Here is a 22,249-nt window from a genome sequence, read left to right on the forward strand (position 1 = left end):
AGAGGAATATCAAAGTCATGCAGCAGGTAAGTATTAGATCTAGGCCCATAAACCAGGACTCCAGACTCTAAGTTCAGTTCTCTTTTCATTCCTCCAGGCAGTCTCTAACAACAATATTAATGAAGAGTTGTCTATGGATGTTCTTTGTCTCATAATTTCCCCTAGGTCAGGAGGCTGCCTAGACTAGAGGCAGCTTTTGGAGTAATGAAGCAAAGAGGAGTTAGAACAACTCATATTTGTGTCATATTTGAACAGTCAAATAGCAAAAGGTAGAGAGGGCAAGGATTGTTATTACCATTTTTCCAGATGAAGAAACTGAAGCTAAAGGAAAGGAAGTGACTTGTCCAAGGTCACACAGCTAGGAAATGACAGAGTTAGGATTTGAATTCATTCATTCACTCCACAAACATTTATTAAGCACCTTTTACATGCCAGATACTATGTTAGGGAAGCAAAATTAAGTCTCTTGACTCTAAGGCACTCCCTCTTTCCACCAAATCTCCATTTTGGTTCTGAAAGGATTAAGGCTGGCCCAGGAAGCACTTGGTTCCATTTGTTTGGACCCCTGAATGGTAGAGATGGAGCTGTTGCTGGTTCTTTCCTTTTGCTCTAGATGCCCTAAAAAGGAGAAGGTATGGAAGGGAACACAGCCTTTTTTTCCTGGTGGCCTGGAGTTCATACAAACAAGATTTAGGGGTACAGTGTACCCTGTATTTGAACCAATATAGAATTTTGCTTCTACTCCAGTCATTAATCCCAAGCCCTGTTACCATCTTGGAGGAGTCAGACCATCTCACCTCTTCCAGGGCATTCATCTGAGAGGCCACTTTGTTGATGTAGGCGTGGACTTTCATCAGGTCCATACTGTATAATGTCCCTTCCAGGAGGTCGACCATGGACTGGAGCTATAAAGAAAAAAGGCCACAGTTTTCCTCCAAATCTCCAGACTTCACATCCAGACCCCCACCTGGGGCCCCAAACAGTGTTGGAAGATAGTGAGCTCCCTGTCTATGGAAGTATGTGAACAGAAGTTGGATGAACATTTGTTGGAGATGGTGTAGAGAGGATTCACACTCCAGCTAGGGGTTGGGTCAGATGACCTATGGCTCAGGGAGCTCTGACAGCAACGAGGGAGAGCTCTACTAAGTATTTCCATCAGTTTCAACTTCTCAGCAACTAAGGCTCCATTGCTGTTGAACAAGGATTAGTTTCCATCAAGAATCTACTTCAACTATCTGAACAGCCGTCATGGGAAAGAGGGATTTGATTTATTCTGGTTAGCTCCAGGTGCTGAACTGGAAGCAATCAGAGGAAGTTATAAGGAGGCAGAGTTCAGCATGAAATAGGAAAGAACCTCCTAACAATTAGAGCTCTCCAACATTGGAAAGGCTTGCCTCAAAAGACAGTGAGTTCCCCACCACAGGGGATTCAAGCAGAGGCTGGATTTTGTAACAGAGAGATATACATTGGGTAGGGGATTGGGCTAGGTGACTTCTGAGATCTACACTTCCCATACTTGGTCTCTTTGATACTGTGGTTTCAAGGAAAATTGGTGTAGTGGAAAGAACATTGGACCAGGACTCAGCAAACCTGGGTTCCAGTCTGGAGTTTGCCACCAGCTCACAGTGTGATCCTGAGCAAGTCATTCCTCCATCCTTGAACTCTAGTTTCCTTCTCTTTAAATGATGTTATTAGACTAAGGTTCCTTTCGGTTTTGGCAAGTCCCTTCAAGTACTATGTTCTAAAGTACTTTTCAATCCTAACATTCGTCTAAGGTCTCTTCTTATTACCTTAAAGCTATTACACTTTATGTTCTAAGGTCCCCTCCAGCCCTGACATTCTGTTCCAAGGCCCCTTCCAGCCCTGACATTCTATGTTCTAAGGTCCCCTCCAATGCTCACATTCTATGATCTAAGGACTATACTCTATATTCTAAGGACCTTTGTAGCATTAACAATTTCTATATTTTAAGGTCCCTTCTAGCCCTCACATTCTGTGTTCTAAGGGGCCTTCTAGCTCATGGTCTATGTTCTCAAGTTCCTTCAGTCTTCATAGTTTGGGTTATAAGTCCCCTTTCAACCTTCTTTCACCCTTAACATGTTCCATTCTGGGGTTCCTTCCAAGTCTAACAATTTGTGATTTAGGATACCTTCTAGCTCTAAGCCCCCTGCTAGCCTGGATGGTCAATGTCCCAAAGGTTCTCCCAGTTCTAACAACTGATGGTCTATAGTCCTTTATGTCCTAACATTCTATGTTGTTTCCTTCCAACCGTAAAATTCTGTTTTAAGGCCCTTTCTAGTCATTGCATTCTATGTTCTAAGAACTATTCTAGTTCTGAAAGTCCACATTCTAAGGTTACTTTTGCCCAACAGTGCATGAGGGTCAAAAAAAACCAAACCAACAAACAAAAAACAACCCCTCACAAGAGCCTAAAGCTGGAAGTTTCTTATGTTTGGTGGGCTGGGGTGCCCCTCCTCAGAGCCCACTCCCCTGCCTTGAGGCCTTGGGACAGTTCCTGAGGACTCTTACTGCTTTAAATTCCCCTCTCTTCTCATGGTCCTATGCCCCCTTCCTGCCTGGAAAGCTGGCTCCTTCCCATATGTGTTTGATGTTACTTTACTTGATCTGGGAGCAAAGAGGGAAACAAAGCCCACACCCTTTCCCTCATTGATTCTATGTCTCAGGTCTCCTCCCCACACCAAACTGGAAAAATGATGAGACAAAAAGCACACACCCAGGACATTGTCCTGATTGACCTTTAACTGAAGTCACTGCTCCCTTAGAAGGGGGTGGAAGGGCTGGCATGAGAAGCCAAAGGACTTGTAGGGAGAGGTTATCACACAAAACAGCTCTTGTTGGGGGGAGGGACATCAAAGGCCATGGCTGCAGAAAGAGCTGCTCCTAACTCCTCTCCTCTCTCTTCTGCCCCCATCCCTGCAAATATTCCATTCCCCCAGTTCTTCCCTATTTTCCATTGGTTCTTCACCTATCTTTCCACCTTCCTTGATGTATACCCACCCCATCCCACCATTTTTCCAAAGCACCATGTGGACAATGATTATTCCTCAGTCTTTTGAACTCTACCCTCACTAACATCTGCCATCTTGTGACATTTGTTTCCCCTTCTCTGGAAGCCTCCTAAATCGCCAGCCTCAATCACATATATCCCTCCCCTCAACCAATGCACACAGGAAACATGGGTTCGACTCTTATACTTTATTTAGGCCCCAAGGGACAGAGCTGATCCTCAGCTCCCTGGCTCAGTTTTCTGAGGCTAGAATCTGACTCATTCCTCTCCCCCCCCACCTCTAAAAAGAGGGCCTGAGATCTAGGACCTGGAGAAACACCCTTACTAAGAGTCTGGAAGGAAGACAGAAGTGAAGAGCAGAGTTCTGCCAAAACCCTAAACAAAAAGAATGCGCAAGTGACTCCCTGGAATTTCTTGGACAGACATTGAAACCCATGTGCTGCTAGTAGATAGAGAAGAAAGAACAATGAACTAGGAGTAAGAAGGCCTGTATTCTGATCCCCAATCTTAATTAACTGTATAGCTCTGGACAAATCTCTTCCTCTCTCTGGGCCTCAGTTTCTTTATCTGCAAAATGAAGGAGTAGGATTAGGTAACCCCTAGAGTCCCATTCTATGTTCTAAGGTCCTATTCCATGTTTTCTTTCCTAACATCCCATGTTCTACAGTCTTATTTCAAGTTTAACATTCTACAGTCAAGGTCCATTTCAGTTGTAATTTTCATTACAGTTATCCATTCCACATTGTGAGGGTTAGGGACACAGCGCCCCCACGATTTGGAAAATCTGTGTAAAATTTTTTCACCCTCCCTTTGTACCAGAAAAGAACTGAGTTTTTTCTTTTTCTTTCATGGGGTATTTACAGTACCTTCTTGTAAAATTTGGGTTGATATTATACAATACCATACATGTGTTTTATGCATTTCCAAGTTTCTAAACTTTTTCTGTGTCATTTGCTGGCCTTTGTGTGTTGTCTGTAGCTTCCAACAAACTCCTAAAAAATTCCCATTTAATTTCTTATGCCTACCTGTGATATATTGAAACCACAGTGGGGATTGATTCTACAATTCACTGAGATTAGAGATCAGGTAATTTGTTGAGACTGTGACTTTATGCTGGAACAGTAACTTGCCATTTTGATTGAGTATGAGAAGTCATGTTTTTTGTGATGACTTACTGCCGAGTATCAGGGGGTTCCCCCTACAGGTCCTGCAATGATGTGAATCTGGCCCCTGGGCCTGCCTCCCTTCCAGCCTTTCCACCACCAGCTACTGTGGCTGCTTCCCCATCCCTGGAGTGAGTACCTGCTCAGCCCCACCCCACATACCTTGAAGAGTTCAGGTGCTTGTTTCTTGATCTTTTCCATCTTCCATTCATTCTCGCAGGGGTTGAGAGAGGAAGGGGGTGCGGTACAGGAGCAGCGGCAATCAGCCCCAGAGCTCACAGTTTCCACTGTGTAGAAGTCCTCCACTCTCATACTCCCACTTCGGACTCGGCTGCAGGCGTCTTTGCTCAGGGGTCTCAGGATGCACTTGCAGCGGCAGTCAGAGCCCTCAGACGTCATCTGAACCTGTTCTGTATCACCGAATACCTGGGGTGGGGGAAGTAGCAGAACAGAGGTCCCTGGAGAGAAGGCCCAAAGATAGACTGGGCACTGGGAGAGAAGTGCCCATTTAACTGATAGGCAGAGTAGGCATATGAGTTATAGGGACCACCAACATTATTGAAGTTGAAGGCTTCCTCCTCTCTTAAGTGGAAAAATTTCCCTTTTATGGGAAGTGAAGGAAGTAACAACTAGACTTATCCTGGACCCGATTCTCACCAACAAGAAGGAATCAGCTGCTGAATTAGAAATATTGACCACCTTGCAGGGAAGTTACCACTCACTTCATCTTAAAATCTCTGATACAGGAAGAGAGGAGATGCAAGGATAGTCTGACAGGCATTCTAGATTTTCAGAGAATAGATTTCAAAGCATTTGGAGAAAGCTAGGTAGGAGCCCACTGCCAAAAATTCAACAGGGGAAGTCAGTCCAAAGGGGATGGGAAGCTCTCAAGAATGAAGTTCTGAAAGCAGAAACAAACAAACAACTCTAATGAGGAAGGAAAGAGGGTGTTGTCTATAGCAGGGCTTTTTAAACTTTTTCCATTCGCAACCCCTTTTTGCCCGAGAAATTTTTTTTTTGCCCGAGAAATTTTTACATGTCCCCGGGTATACAGATATGTAAAATAAGTATACAAATTATAATTCCTTGATATAAACATAATTTTACCATTTATCAAAGATGAAAGCCAATTTACATATTAATGAGATGGATATGCTTGTTTATTTTCACATAAATAATTAAGTCTTGGTGGAATATTTGATACTGAAGGACGCAGAACATCTTCCACGTTTTTCAAAGTTGATTGAATTTTGATTTTATAATTGTCAATGTTGATAACGCCGCTTCACATAAATACATAGTACAAAATGGCAGAAGTATGTTTAGGGCCATTTCAGAAATTGCTGCAAATTCTGTCCTAATCCCAAGCTAAAATTCATTTAACAATTTTGTAGGCACACTAAAAATACCGCAATTCATAACATACAACAGTCTTGAACCTGAGCCGAGGTGTTTCTGGCAGCATTCCTGTTGTGTTGCATTGTGTGACGGCATGCACAGTGCAAAGTGCGCATGTTGTGCGCTCAGAACCAAGGCTGCAGTGAAGTTGTGCACAGGCAACACAAGCAAGTGCTGCCAGAAACACCTCAGATTCATTACACATTTGATTTTGGATTAATTTTTGGTCATTGTGCGTTACTATTGCCAAATGTTTCGTGACCCTCATATTCAGTTACGCAAACCCATGCTGGGTCGAAATCCACAGTTTAAGAAGCGATGGTCCATAGAGATCAATGCAGACTTTAAGGAGGATATAAAGGTGGTAGGAGAAAGTATAGGTAATAGAATCAAAGTGCTCCAGGGTCTTGTAAGAAGAGTGCCAAGAACATGCTGACGTTACCATGAGTATGGCATTTTAGTTCTATTGGACAAAAGAGAGAAGAAGCCTGGGACTAGATGGTGCAGCAGATAGAGCACCAGCTCTGGAGTCAGGAAGACCTGAGTTCAAATCTGGCCTCAGATATTTGATACTTATTAGCTTTGTGACCCTGGGCAAGTCACTTAATCCCTAATTGTTTCGCCAAAAAAGAAAAAAAAGGAAGGAAGCCAAGAAAAGATAAGACAGCTATTCAGGAGAGTTGGAACAAAGATAAAGGATAATGGAGAGAAGGCAGAACTACTCAACTCATTTCACTTCTCTTTTCTCGGCTAAGAAAAATGATCTTGGACTAGAAAATGATTTGTAAGGAATTGGAGCCCAAGATAAGGAAGGAGATAGTAAGAGAATGCTTGACTGCCCTTGATGAATTTGAGTGAACTACATCCCAGGGGACTGAAGGAAGAAGCAGTATAATTATTGAACCAGCTGCAGAGATCTTTGAAAGGCTGTGGAGAACAGGATTTATGCTTCAGGACTGAATATGGGCAAATATTCCAATTTCTAAAACCAGGAAAAAAGTAGAGTTTGTCATTTATAGGGCACTGAGCTTGATTTCATTTCCTGGGAAAATCCTAAAATATACATTAAAGGGATGGGTTGTGAACATCTAGAAAGGGAAGCAGTGATGAGAATGAAACTGTGTGAATTCCCCAAGAACAAGTCTTGGCAGACCAGACTCACATGCTAACAGCATGGTATAGAAGAAAAGCACAAGATCTGCCATTGTCTACCGCTATAAATGGGAGCAGTTTTCTCATCTGTAAAATGAGGGAGTGGTTGATGGCTGAGGTTTCTTCTTGTTTTAAACCTATGATCCTGTGATTACAGCAGGCAGCTAGGTGGTGCAGTAGATAGAACACTGAGTCTACAGTCAGGAAGCCTTGAATTCAAATCTAGACTCAGATACTCACTAACTGCTTGACCCTGAGCAAGTCAGTTACCTTATGTTTGCCTCAGTTTTCTCAACTGCAAAATGGAGAACATAATAGCACCTACCTCCTATAGTCACTGTGGGAATTAAATGAAATAATATTTGTAAAGCACTTAGCATAGTGCCTGGCACAGAGCAGGGACTTAATAAATACTTGTTTTCTTCCTATGATCCCTCCTTTTTTTTTTTTGATCAGGGTTATTTGATTGATACATTATAGAAATGTTGTAGGCATTGTAGACTTGATTTCAGCAAAGCATTTGGCAATGTCTCTCACGCTAACCTTGTGGACAAGATAAAGACTTGTGAGTACAGTCTGGTGGATTCAGACCTAGTTGAATGAGTCCTAAAAATTTCAGAGGTAGGAGAGGGAAGGGTGGAAGGCCCTGAGCTAAGTACTTTACAAATATTATTTCATTTGATCCTCTTAACAACTTTGTGAGGTAGGTACTGTTATTATTCCCATTTTACAGTTGAGGAAACTGAGGCAGACAGTGGTTAAGTGACTTGTCCAGGGTCACACAGCTAAGTATCTGTCTGAGGCTGGATTTGCACTCAGGCCTCCCTGACTCCAAGCTCATCACTCTATCCACTGAGCTGCCTAGCTGTCCCAAGGTAGATATCAACTTGGAAGAAGGTCTTCAGTGAAGAGTACCCCAAAGTTCTGTTCTGGGTTTTGTGCTTATTTGATCTTGTTATAAATAACTTAGAAAATGGTATCAGATTTGTACATGGAATAAAACTTGTGGGGATAGCTAACTGAATGATGGAGCCAGGATCTCAAAAGACCTCCATAGGCTAGAAAAATGGCCTAAGTCAAATAAGATGAAATTTAATAGTGGTAACTATAAAGTCCTACAGTCAGGTTAACAAAAAAATCCTGGTTCTTGTGAAGATCTGGAGGTCTTAGCGGACTGCAAGTTCTGTTCAACATGACAGTCAGCAAATTTAATTCAACCTTAGGTTGGATAATTTGGGCAATGACAGCTTTACTGTTGTTCTTTACCTTGGTCAGAACTCATCTGGAAAGCTGTGTTCAGTTCTGCCTGCTATGTTTGAAAAAGGAGAGTAATAACCCCATTGCCTAGCAAAAAAGAGAGAAAGAGAGAGAGAAAGGAGAGTAATAAGCTAGAGAGGGCCCAGAGGAAGGCAATTGGGATGGTGAGGAACTTTGAGATCATGCTAGGTGAAGAATGTTGGGAGGAACCAAAACATTTGGCTTGGAGATTTGAGGGGCTGAGAAAAGAACCATGATAGTTATCTTTAAATAAAGTGTCATATGGAAGAAAGATTAGGCTTCTGCTTTGTATTATAACAAAATGAGAATAACTACAAGTAATCTGAGCATTCCCAGATAAGAAGACATAAAGGAATAAAGAGAAGGGCCCTGCAACGAGATTCAGGAGGCATGGTGTTGAGCCCTCATTTCTGATACATGATAGTTGTGGTCTTGCACAAATAATAGAATTAAGAACTGGGAGGGGTCTTAAAGATTCTCTCAGGGGTGAGGAACTTGTGGCCTGAATTCAGTCAAAGGACCTCACTTGAGGACCTAGAGGACCACATGTGGCCTTGAGACCAAAGGCTCCCCACCCCCTAGTCTGTCCCTCTCCATTTAAAGATGAGGAATCCCAAGCCCAGAGGTAGTAAGCAGAAGAGTCAGGATTTGAACTCAGACTCTTTAACTCCAAAAGCAATGCTGGTCCCTTAACCCTTCTGGGTCTTAGGTTCATCTTTAGATAAATGGGGATAATAATCCTCTTAACACAGGGTTGTTATGAAAAAAGTACTTCTCTTAACACCTCTTAACACAGGGTTGTTATGAAAAAAGTACTCTGTAAAGTTAGGAGGCAATGTGTTGAAATGAAAAGTACACTGGGTTTGAATCCCAGCCCTGTTACCTGAATGATACTTCCCTTCTCTGGGCCTCAGTTTCCCCTTCTGTAAAATCAGAGGGTTGGGCTAGATCTCTTTAAGATCTTTTCCAGCTCTAAATCCTATGATTCTGTGAACTGTTAAAGGACTAGAGAAATGTGAGCTATTAACAGGAAAATCATTTCCACTCTCCAACTTAAGTTCTTCATCTGCAAAATGGGGAAAATAATATTTGCATTGCCTACCTCATAAAAGTTACTATGAAAAGAGTATTTTGCAAACAAGTACAGAAATATGGGCTTATTGCTTTTATGATTTGTTTTGGATTCCCAATTTTGTGGTGGTGGTAATTAGATTAGCATTAATCTTTTAAAAAGCTGCTTTTCCTATAGTCTTATTTCTTCAGAATCTTGGTCCCTGGACTTGTGTCTTCTCTTTCCTTTTTCTGGGAGTTTTTGAAAGGGAAGGCCAGGCATAATCCTCCAATTCTAACCTCATAATCCTGTGGAGAAGACAGACTAGTCCTGAGCAGGGAGCTCTGGGACTGCTAGAGGAAGTTTTTGGTAACAAGCACACTTTCCTGGCAAAACTTACTTTTGAAGTTGCCAGGTAATTATCTCCTACCTGTTAATGGTTAACACTAAGTCAGGATGAGGGCTTGGTGTTTGCTGCATTCCACAGCCCCATGCCATTTGTATGAGGAGCTTCCAAATGCTAATTCCATCTAATCAATCATAGAATCGCATATGCTACCTGGGCTGGAAGGCACATTAGAACATGGACTGTTAAAACAGAGAAGTTCGAATATTAGAATGAAAAGGGACCTTAGACACAGAATCTTATGGCCTTAGAACATTGAGGGTCAGAAATGGAAGGGGCCTTAAAACACACAATGTTAGAGCTAGAAAAGATGTTAGAACCCAAAATATCAGAGCAGAGATGATAGAGACCTTACACTTCACTAGTTTAATCCCCTGATTTTAGTTAAGAAAACTGAAATCAGTAAAATGAGGCCCTGTGAGGGCTGTGAATCTTGCCCACATCACACAGATGATTAGTGGCAGAGCCAGACCCGAATCCAGGTCCTTTGACTCTAGCTCTCTGAACTAAATGGGACTGCCTCTCAATCCTGTAAAATCATCCCCAGGGGTCTGCAGACTCTCAGAGAGTCTGTGTCCTACTAGCCTCTAGGTTCCCAGCTTCTGCCCACTCACAATCCCAGCCTGTGCCTCTCTGGCCTGGTCTGATGGGGCCCTAGCAAAAGGGGAGCTGACAGAAATTGGGTGTGGGGGACTTCACTGGAGCCTCCCCCGTTACTGGGCAGGAAAAGCTGTTTAGCTCATCTGCCCAAGCAGCGACCATCTGCTACATTCTTTCCCTCAGTGATGAGGTGCAACGTCCTATGTGGTGCAGGGAGGTTGGCAAAGCTTACTCAGGCCCACTGGGGGGTCAGTTTTCAAGCTGGCCTGGAAATAGCCTTTGGTAACAATCCTGGGTTTGGTCCAGGAGGGGAGCCCCTCCTCACCCCACCCCAAGCCAAATCCTGCCCAGGGGGCTCCTGCCTCCCATCCCCCACCCAACTCCTGTTCCCTCCTACCACCCATCTTTTCACTTTTCTCAGGACAAAGCTCTGTGCCTAGTGGAGGTGGAGCTGATTCTGAATTCCTTCCTCTCCTCCACTAATTCACACAATGAAGGAAGACTCCTAATAACCGAATGTTAGAGCTCGATGGAATCTCAAAACATAGAATGCTAGAATATAGAACACAGACGGGCTGGAAGGAACTTCAGAACATAGAATGTTTAGACTCTAAAAGAAAGAGTGTGAGTTGGCAGTGACCTTAGGGGTCTATCTTCTTTGTCCAACCCCTTTATTTTAAAGAAGAGAGAGACCCAGAGAGAGAAAGCAACTTTCCCGAAGTTAGAGCCCAACCGGGGCAGAGCTAAGATTAGAACCCAGTTCTCTTGCCTCCCAGTCTAGGGCTTGTTCCAGGACACCACTCTGTAAAGGGCCAAGAGAGCTTTGAAATGACTGTGTTCCAGGCATCCTGGGAATCTTTTGGTGACTCTTTACAACTGGCTCTTTTTCTTAATCCTGTCCTCCCTCCAGGCAAACCTGGAAAATATGTTTCTTCAAGTCCAGATTTCCCTGGTTCCCACTCTCCTCTTTCACTCCCACCCCTCTGCTACCCCTGAAACAAAACTCCTCACTACCCACATAGACGGCTGCTGTCCTCATTTTCTTGGTTGTTTTTATGTAAACATGACTCTGAATGCTTACAAGTAGTTCCCAATAGAATCCAAAAACCATCAGGGGGAAAATTAGTGGTTTTACTGAAAACGAGTCAATTAGATTCAAAGATGGATCAAATTCTTCGAGGACCATTAGTGCCAAAGAAAGTTGCTATTCTCCCTTTCTATCCCTTTGTATTTCCTCTCCAAGCCCTCACCTCCTTTCACAAGGATATCCTGCCACCTGCTTGGAAGGTGATTCTGTCCTTCTAAAAGCCTGAAAATCTGGCCTCTGGAGCTCTTGCTTGAGACAATTTAGTTACTTTAACATTAAGCAATGGAGCCTAATTTACATACAATGCAAATCACCTAATTGTGGACATGCCTCCCCAGTTAGTTCCAGTCTTTTTGGTCTTGTCGCTCTCACTCCACCCCCTGCATGCTAAATTTGGGGTCAGTTGGCATGAGTCCTAACCCTCATACTTACTAGCTCAGCAATTCATGTCACTTCTTTGACCCTCAGTTTCCTCATCTGCAAAGTACAGAAAATAATCCTTACTTCCTACCTACCTCAGAGGGATTCTGGGAAAAAATGTTTTGTACATCTTACAACACTACAGAAATATTCACTCTCTGTAAAGTGCTGTGGTTGAACTAAGGTCAAGGGTTATTAACCTGGGCTCTCTGAACTTATTTTTTTATATTTTGATAACCGTATTTCAATATACTTGATTTCTGGGGACATCTAGGCGGCTCAGTGGTTAGAGTACTGGCCCTGGATTCAGGAGGACCTGAGTTCAAATGTGGCCTCAGACATATAACACTTATTAGCTGTGTGACCTTGGACAAGTCACTTAACCCCATTGCCTAGCCAAATTTTAAAAAAAAAAAAATATATATATATATATACACTTGGTTTCCTTTGTAATTCTGTGTTTTATTTATTTTTAAATTTCTATATTTTTTAACCAAATGAGATAACATTTGTAAATCTAGCACAGTGACTGGCACATGATTGGCTGTTAATAAATGTTTGCTCCCTTCCACCTTATATTATGCATTTAAAAATATTATTTTGAGAAAGGGTCCATAGGTTTTACCAGACTGGCAAAGGAATACATGACACAAATAGGTTAATAACCCTGGACTAGAGGATCTCTAAGGTTCTTTCCAACTCTCAATCTTTTAGTCTTCCTATCACTTCTCTTACTACTCTCCCTCCTCCTTCTCCTCCTCCTATTCCTCCTCCTCCTCCTCTCCCTACTCCTATTAATACTACTATTCCTGCTCTTCACTACCCCCATCCCCCCACACTCCTCCTCCTTTTACTACTCCCTGGAAGATCTCATCTACTCTCAATGCTCCAAATATCTACCTTCCAACCACTCTTCAACCTCCTTCACCAATTCCTTCTCTTTCTCTTGCTTCCTAAGCATAAGTTCATAGTTCCATAGCTTTGGAACTGGAAGGGAACTTAAATCTAAGTCCTTCCCCCTCATTTTATAGATGAGGAAGCTGAGGTTAAGTGATTTCCAAGGTAAGGGACAGATCTGGGATTTGAACCCAGATCCTCTGACTCCAATCCAGGGATCTCAAATGTAACCTACTACAAAATTCCTTTCCTCATCGATAAACTACTAGAGGTCTCCTTCCCTAAACGACCTTACTGTATAACGTATTCTTTTTGGATATATTTTGGATATGCTTATATAAGCCAAGTTGTCTCCCACCTCTGGAATAAGCTCCTGAAGGAATGTTTAGCAGAGTGCCTGGCATACAGCAGGTGCTTAATAAATGTTTGTTGATTGATTGCACCCCTGCTGAACCCTAACACTGTCTCGGACCCTCTTCTTTCTCTATACTTTCGTAGTCTAATTAATTTCCATGGGTTCAATGATTGCTTCTATTTAAATTAGTCCCAGTTTTATATTTCTAGTCTTGATGTCCTTTCTGAGACTTCATCTATGTGTTGAACTGATTGCTGAATATCTCCAACTAATTGTCCTAACAGCACCTCCAACTCAACATATTCCAATCTGATTTCATCATTTCCCGCCCACCCCCATCTGTTTCTCCCCATGACTTCTCTATTTCTATTCACAACAGCACCACCTGTATTTGGTCACTTAGGCTAGAAACCTTCATGTTGACTCTTCCCTGCCTCATGCCCCCACATTCAATCAGGTGCCAATCCATCTTAAGAGTTCCTTCAAAAAATCTCTTCCAACCCTTTTTCTCCTCTTCTTTACTTCCACTGTTATCACCCAAGTTCTGGTACAGAGGAAAGAGCAGTGACTCTGAAGTCAAAAAACTTGGGTTCAAATCCCATTTCTGATAATACTACTTGGATGACTTTGGGCAAATGACTTAAGCTCCTTGGGCCTCAGTTTCTTGATCTGTAAAATGATGGGTAGATGTGATGATCTCTGAGATCCCTTTCTGGTCTAGATTTATGTTATTATAACAAAGTGATCTCCCTCTTTGTCCTTCCAATTCATTCTTCATACAGCTTCCAGCTTCATCAGATTGAGAGCTGGATGCCTAGTGAGCTCATGGTCACACAAGCAGTAAGTAACAGAACCAGTCTCTGAGTCTTCTGGCTCTAAATCCAGTCCTCTTTTCATTATACCACACTGCTTCTAGGCTCAAGGCACAGCTGTGACTATGCTTTTAAAAAACCCCATGCCTCCTCACTGCCCACACACCTCAGCCCATCATACAAGGCTCTCCACCTAAGTCTCTAGTCTTATTTCCTATTACTTCTCCACTGTAAATGAACTATCCAGTCAGTCGACATTCTCCTTGTATTCTCAGCCAAGGAGAACAAAAATAGTTAATAGGGAGTTGAACCTAAGATAAATGAGGAGATAGTTAAGCTTGATGAGTACCAGTCACCTGACGTGAATGAAGTAGATCCCAAACTACTGAAAGAACAATTAGATGCCACTATTGCGTTATTGTCAATGATCTCTGAAAGACTGTGGAAAATGGGATAGGTCCCACAGGACTGGAGAAGGGCAAACACTGCTCTAATTTTCAAAAAAAGGGAAGACAGTAGAGTCTGAAAACTATAGAATGGTACCTCTTTTCTGTGCAGAGGTGGGGAGCCATAAGTCTTGGACCCAACAGATAACAGAAGCTTGATTTCAATTCCTGGAAAAATTCTAGAACATATTATTGAAAGGATGATTTGTTAACATCTAGGAAGGGAAACAATGATGGCCAAGAGCTACCATGTTCTCTTTTAAAAAAGGTCATGACAGAGAAATCTCATTTGTGTTTGTTTTTTTTTTTTACTGGGTTCAAAGACTGCTAGATCAGGATATTATGGCAACAATTTTTTTTTTTGCTAGATTTCAACAATGCACTTGACAATGTCTCTCATGCTATCCTTATGGACAAGATACAGAGATACAGGCTAGAGGAGAGTACAGTTAGATGGATTCAGATCTGGTTCAATGACTGATCTTAAAGAGTCTTCATTCATGGGTAGATGTCAGCTTGAAAGGAGGTCCCTCACTTAATGCCCCACAGGCCTATCCTGGGCCCTATACTGTTTAATATTACTATAAACAACTTAGATGACAGCATAGATGGCATGCTAATAAAATCTGCATATGACACAAACCTTGGCAAGATAGCCAATACATTGGATGACAGAACCAAAATCCAAAAAGACCTCCCTAAGATGAAATTTAATAAAATAAATATAAAGTTCCCCACTTAGAATTTTTAAAAAATCAATTCCACAAATCCACATACATAACAAGGGACATATGGTGGTTAGACAACAGTAAAAAAGGTCTGGGGGTTTTAATGGATTGCAAGCTCAATGTGAGTCAGCAGTACAACATGTTAGCCAGAAAAGCAATGAGATCTTGGGCTTTATCAAGATGTTTGAAGCATCTTGTCCATAAATTGTGAAAAGGCCACGTTCTTTGCCTTGGTCAGTTCACTTCTAGAGTAGTATATTCAGTTCTGGGTACCACATTTTAGAAACTACTTCACTGACCTGGAGAAGTTGCAGAGTAGGGCAACCAGGAGGATAAGGAGCCTTTTGACCATGTCATAGAAGGAATGACATTGAATGAACTGAAGATATTGAGTCTAGAGAAGAAAAGAGTTGGCAAGATAGCTAACATTAAGTATTTGACAGGCTGTCAAATGGAAGAGGGAGTCCAGGGATGGGGAACCTGTGGCCTTGAGGCCACACATGGCCTTCTAGGTCCTCAGTGAGGCCCTTTGAGTGAGCCCAACTTTTACAGAAAAATCTTTTTAGTAAAGGGATTTGTGCTGTGAAGTCTGGATTCAGTCAAAAGGATGCACTTAAGGACCTAGAAGGCCCACATGTGACCTCAAGGCTGCAGGTTCCCCACCCCTGGATTACACATATTCTTCTTAACCTCAACTGGCTGAATTAGGAGTAATGGCTGGATGCTGTAGAGAGGCAGTTTTGGGCTTGACATAAGGAAAAGTTTCTTAATAAGTTACAGTTAACACGATGCCTGGCACATAGTAGATACTTCATAAATGCTTACTGACTGATTGATCAGTTACTACTGTGCTGGGCACTAGGGATATAAATAAGATTAAAGAAAGAATCCCTACTAGTAAGCCTGAGAAGGCACCTCCCTCCCCGAGTTCTGAGGCGAGGGGCTATCAGTCTGGGGCCCTACAGACAACTTAAGGCTGTCTGGATGGGTTGCTTAGTTTTCCTAACCTGTTTTCTCTCTCACTCTCTCTCTCTCTCTCTCTCTCTCTCTCTCTCTCTCTCTCTCTCTCTCTCTCTCTCTCTCTCTCTCTCTCTCTCTCTCTCTCTCTCTCTCTCTGTCTCTCTCTCTCTCTCTCTCTCTCTCTCTCTCTCTCTCTCTCTCTCTCTCTCTCCGTTATTCTTTGTTGTAAGGGATGCCTCTCTTGGAAGACAAAGTGGGAAAGGATACATTTGGAAATGTATCTGATGTAAAAACAAAAAATATAAATAAAAATGTTTGAAAAAAAATGACAGCCAACCTCCAATGGAATGGCCTGCCTTGGTAGATAGCCAGAGGTCTGTCACTAGAGGTCTTTAGGTCAAACCTGGATGAATACTTGTTGTATACTGTATGGGGGATTCCTGACCAGCTAGAGATGGGACTGATTGGTCTCTAACATCTCTTCTAATGCTGAGATTCTACAATTCTGTCATGGAAAAAATGCCTCTCCATCTTGGTACCCAGTGTTTACTCCCTGAAATGCCTGCCATTTTCTTCTCTTGCTTATCAGAATCCTAGCCATCTTTCTCAACTCATTCAATTACCTCACTTCCTCCAGGAAGCCTTCCCTAACTACTACAGTTCACAGGAATTTGTCCTTTTTTTTTTAATTTTGATTTATCAATTTATTTTGATTTATCAACGATCACTTCCATATGCTTTTGAGTTTGAAATTTTTCTCCTCCTTCCTCCCCACCACCCTCCCCAAGATGGTGCACAATGCGATATAGGCTATACATTTACATTCCTAGTAAACATATTTTCACATTAGTGAAGTTGTAAGTAAAAACTAAAACCAGTAGGAGTAACCATCAGAAAGAGGAAACAAAACTCAACAGAAGAGGAAAAAAAGATAGCAATTCAACTTTCACAGTTATGATTACTATCTGTGTCTTTTTCTCCATCCTCCCCGCCCCTGTTTATGCTTTTCTTTCCCCTCTCTCCCTTCTCCCTCTCACCAGTACTTTGCTACCCCTTTTCCCTCCTACTGCCCATAGGGCAAGTTAGATTTCCATACCTAACTGATTATGTTATTCCCTTCTTGAGCCAAATCTGATGAGAGCAAGGTTCAAACAACGCTCACCCCCCCTCCCTTCTTTCCCTCTGCTGTAATAGGATTTTCTGTCTTTTCCTGTAATGTAATTTACCCTTGTCTGCCTCCTCCTTTCTCAGTATATTTTCTAAGACCAGACTAATCCACTTACTTGGATCTATTTAACCCACTTGATTAGATTTTTTTTATCATTACATCAAAGTCAACTAATATCCACCCCCTTTATGTATACTCCTTTAACATGGTGTGACATAAATACAGTTCTCAAGAGCTGCAAGTGTCATCTTCCCTTGTAGGGATGTAAACAGTCTGCCCTTATTAACAACATTTTGTATCTTTCTGTCCTTTTTATGTCTTTCTTGAATCTTGTACTTGAAGATCAAATTTTTTGTTGAGCTCTGGTCTTTTTATGAGGAAGGTTTGGAAGTCTCCTATTTCATTGAATATCCATCTCCTCTCTTGAAAAATCATGCTCATTTTTGCAGGGTAGTTGATCCTTGGCTGCAATCCAAGCTCCTTTGCCTTATGGAATATCATGTTCCATGCCCTGAGGTCTTTTAATGTAGAAGTTGCAAGGTCCTGTGTAATCCTGACTGTGGTTCCATGATATTTAAATTGTTTCTTTCTGGCTGCTTGCAGCACCTTCTCTTTCATCTGGTAATTTTGGAATTTTGCTATTACATTCCTTGTCGTTGTCAATTTGGGATCTCTTTCAGGTGGTGATTGGTGTATTCTTTCTGTGGTTATTTTACCTTCTGATTCTAGGACTTCAGGGCAGTTTTCCTTTATGATTTCCTGAAAGATACTGTCCAGGCTCTTTTTTTCATCATGATTTTCAGGTAGTCCAATGATTTTTAAATTGTCTGTCCTGGATCGATTTTCCAGGTCGGTTGTTTTACCGATGAGGTATTTTATATTTTCATCAATTTTTCATTTTTTTGTTTCTGTTTGACTGATTCTTGCTCTCTCATAGAGTCTTTAGTTTCCATTTGTCCAATTCTAGTTTTTAACAGATTGTTTTCTTCTGTTAGTTTTTGTACTTCCTTCTTCAATTGGCCAATTGTATTTTTAAGGGATTTGTTTTCTTCAGTGTACTTTTTTCCAGTTTGCCAATTGTGTTTTTTAGGGACTTGTTTTCTTCAGTGTACTTTTTTTCCAATTGGCCAATTGTATTTTTTAAGGACTCTTTTACCTCTCTCATTAGACTTTTAAAATCCTTCTTGAGCTCTTCTAAGAAGGCTTTTTGGGCTTCAGACCAGTTCATATTTCCTTTTGATGTTGCAGATGTGGGTTTGTTGGCAATGTTATCCTCTTCAGAATTTCTGTCTTGATCTTCACTCTTCTCATAATATGAATCTATGGTACGTTTCTTTTTACTCATGGTGTTTCTTTATTCCCTGGCCTTTAAAGAGATTGAGCTCTCCTGCTGGGGAACAGAGGACACTGACCCAAGCTTCTTGTGTTGGGAGCCTAGGTCTTGGTCACTGGCTTAGTGTGCTGGGGCCTCTTATGTTGGCAATTGGAGGCTATAGAGTTTTGGCAGCTTACCTCACGTTGAGCTGGAATCAGCAAGGCTGGAACTTTCAGGCAATTCTAGGTTGCCTGCTTTTCCTTTCCTTTAGCTTTCTTCAGCTCCTTTTAGATATGTGATGCAGGGTGTTTATCTACCTGGGGCTCCTTGAAGTGCTGTCTCCCTCATTTCTGCTAATGCACTGGGAGGTTCCTTTGTAGTAGAGTGCCGAGGCACTTGGTGGTTTTCTGAGCTGGTTTCCACCAGCTCCCCCCACCCTCACTGAGGCACTTGGAGGTCCAGGTGTTGGTGTTTGCCTGCTCTACTACCTGGGCTTCAGGATGTCTTCCTGGTTGAGAACTGGAGGTTCTGACAGCTTACCTGGTGTTGGGCTGGAATCAGCAAGGCTTGGACTTTAGGAAGACTTTAGGTTGCTTTCTTCAGCTCTTTTCAGATGAATGCTGCAGGGCACTGGGAGCTCCCCATCTTTCTTCTAGTTTAGGTGTTCCAGGGTTTTTTTGGGGGGTGATATTTGCTGGGTTTTCAGAGGTTGATAAGGGAGAGTGAGAGTGACTACCTTTTTACTCCGCCATCCTGGCTCTGGAATTTGTCCTTTTTCTAAACTCCTACATGACACTTCTTGTCTGTTCCATTCAGTTGGCACTTAAAATTCAACAAACCAATCTTTCTCTCTGCTTTATGCAGAGCATTGCTCTCAGTGGCTGAGGGAGAGACAAAGTTTAAGTTAACTCTATTGCTGCCCTCATTGGGCTTACATTTTAATTGAAGAGTGATATAAATTAGAGAATAATGGAAAGAGCATTGGACATGGGTTCAAACACTAGTTCTGTTACTTACTAGTTGTATAATGTTGGGGAAATCACTTCCCTCTTTGGGCCTCAGTTTCCCCATGTGGAGGATTAAATGATTTCTATAATCTTTTCTAGTTCCTTCGATTTTCTTTGTTCTGTCTGTAGATTATAAGCTCCATAACAAGAGGGACAGACCTGAAATAGACCTATTATGCAATCTATAAATGCTATTGGGTGATTGGTTGTCAAAGTTCAATCCATGTTACAATACATTAAGCACAAAGAAATCCCCACCCAACTCTTGTGTCAGGCTAGCTCTGCTCAAAATGGGAAGTTTACTGGTTGGGTTCTGCTGTCAGGCCTGTAGGACTTGAAAATCTCCAGGTCTCAGTTGCTGGCTGATACCACCACATTTAGTTCTCTTCCTCTGAAGCAAAGCCAGAATCAAAGCTATTTCCTATCAGTATTTGATGGAGGAGCATAATGTCTGTCTGTCTGTCAGTCAAAGGAAATGCTGAGAGATCTGGCTCCTCCTCAACTGGAGCCAGTATCTGGAGTTTTCAGGAAGCCAGAGTGTCGGTCCCCTACTTTATCTTCATTCTCACCTTCAACCACCCTCCCAGGACAAAGTTTTTCCAGACTGGAAATCAGGGTCAATCTCATTGTCTGCCAAAAACTCGAATTTAGGCTCTGTGACCCATCCCAACCAATCAATGCCTCCTTTCCCACTTCTGCATGAAAGAACTTCCAACTTTCTCAGTCTAACTGGCTATCTGCCCCTTATTGTCTTTTTCTATCTCTTTCCTGGCTTGCCTTTTTTTCAGGTTTCCCTCTCTTTGTCTTCCTGGCATCTCCATCTTTCCAGTCTCTCTCCTCCCCTCCTTTCTTTTCTCTCCCTCTCTTCATCCTATTCCTCCTCTGTCTCTAATCTCAACTCTACCCCCATCACTTCCCACATTCTGAAATCTTCAATCTCACATGAAGGTCACATAGTACACATTTGTGTCCAATAAACCACATCTAGTCCCCATTCCTTTAGGTTGGGGTATGTGCAGAGCTTCAGGGGCTTTGAGGAGTACAGGGTTAGGAAGAGCTGAAGTTAAGGGCAGGCAGCAGCCAGAGACCTTGCTGGAAGTATGGTTAGGTTTTCAGGATCAAAGGATTTCAAGTTGAGAGGGACCTTAGAGATCATCTAATCCAGCCCCCTTGTTTTACAGATCAGGAAACTGTGGTCTAGGGAGGAGGAGTGACTTGGTCATGGTCACAAAAGTAATATAAATGGCAGAATCAACATTTAAACCCAGGCTTCTGACTCTAAACCCAATGTTCCTACTAACTACTTTACAGTGTAAAGGAGAAGAAGGGAAAGAGACTAAATGGGAAGTGAAACCTAAGAAGAACAGAAACTAACAGTGGGGAGAAAACTTCCAGAGGTAGAGAGACCCCAGAAAGATTATCAGAGGGAGAGAAACTGAAAAATGGGACTATTCCAGTGGTGTAGGGACGAATCCCAGAGGTGTTTCCAGAGGCAAGGTTTCCAGTAGGGGGCAAAGACCTAATGGTGGGACTTGCTAGAAAGAAAGGAATCCCCAGACTAAGAAACTCCTCAGTGGAGCCCTGAGAGAAACCCCAAAAAGAGGCTCTCAGAGCAAAGAAGGCCCCTATCGGTGTGGGAGGGAGGGGCAGAAAGGTCCCTAGAGGTAGGTGGAAGAAGAACCTCAGAGGAATTAACAGAGGGCAAAGAAACCCATTGTAGGTCCACCAGAGGCAGAGTGATTCCAGAGAGCAAACTGCCCCCACAGGCAGAGTGATAGGTATTCCTGAAGCAAAGGTGGCCTCATAGAGGGGAGTCCTAGAGGAGAGGGTCACTATTCGGGGCAAAAAGGGGCACCGCCTCCCTGGGGTGGAAGTCAGAGATCCCACAAGAAGATCCCACATGCTCTGAGCCTGCCCTTAACTCTGGCCCTGGCACTCATGGTCAGAAGAGTTGGGGGGAAGTGGTTGAGGGGGGTGAGGGGTTGACAGCTGCAAAGAGCTTTTCCTGCTCCAGCTCCTCCTGTTTCCAATTACACCCCCGGGCGGAAACTCCACAAGTCAAAGAAGAGCCACCTAAGCCCAGGAGGCCATCAGGGCCTGGAACATGTGAGCAGAATCAGCCCTGCCCGATGCTGGGGGCAGGGTCTGAGCCAGGGCCACCTCCTGCCAGCTTCCTCCCCAGCCCCACCTGCTCCCCAGGGACCCCAGGGTCAGCCTGGAATTGAATGAAGCCTGGCATGCCTGGGGCTGAGAGCTCCCCTGGCTTGTTACCAGCTGCTTCCTTCTCTCCCATCCCAGCGTGCTGTTGGTTATTTCAGTAGTGGCCTCCTTCCTCAGGCCTCTCATACCCAGTGATCACCAGCTAAAAGGATGCTTCCTCCACCCCCAACCCCAGCTCATTGGTCTGACAGAGGACTCAGATCAGCCACAGCTCCCTGCCCTACCCCAACCCCCAACCCATGTAGAAACCTACACCTGCTAGCACCTGCTAGGAGTCTAATCTGCAGAGGAGACTATATTCATGGGAGATGAAGGCTGTGATAAATCATAGGATCATAGAGTAAGAGCTGAAAGAGGCCTCAGAGGCGATCCAGTCCAGTCCCCTCAATTTAGAGATGAAAAAGTCAGAGAGGGCAAGTGACTTTCCCAATATCACATAGGTAGTAAGTGACAGAACAAGGATTTGAACCCGGGACTGTCTGATGCTAAATTCAATTTGTCTTTCAGAGCAGAGAATATTCGAAGGTAAAATGTTAAAGCTGGAAATGACCCTACAACATAAAATGTTATAGAACACAGAACAACACCAAAAGGGATTCGGTGACTCCTTTTGGGGTTTTCTTGGCAAAAATACTAGAGTGGTTTGATATTTCCTTCTCCAGCTCATTTTTACAGGTGAGGAAAATGGGGCAAACAGGGTTAAGGGACTTGCTCAGGGGCACACAGCTAGTAAATGTCAGGGGCCACATTTGAACTCA

The 22,249-nt window shown here is 42.8% G+C and overlaps 1 protein-coding gene across 1 annotated transcript in view; it reads right to left on the reverse strand.

Annotated features, from left to right (window-relative positions):
- Positions 1-22,249, reverse strand: part of OLFML2A (olfactomedin like 2A) — a 49,424-nt gene that overhangs the window by 24,247 nt on the left and 2,928 nt on the right. The window contains exons 2-3 of the mRNA XM_020967573.2: positions 4,354-4,617; positions 798-905 (exon numbers count right to left, since the gene is read on the reverse strand). Coding sequence (XP_020823232.1) covers positions 798-905; positions 4,354-4,617 — 372 coding nt within the window. The remainder of the gene's footprint in view (positions 1-797; positions 906-4,353; positions 4,618-22,249) is intronic.

Source organism: Phascolarctos cinereus, unplaced genomic scaffold, assembly GCF_003287225.1.
Source record: "Phascolarctos cinereus isolate Bilbo 61053 unplaced genomic scaffold, phaCin_HiC Scaffold_2;HRSCAF=192, whole genome shotgun sequence".
NCBI lineage: Eukaryota > Metazoa > Chordata > Mammalia > Diprotodontia > Phascolarctidae > Phascolarctos > Phascolarctos cinereus.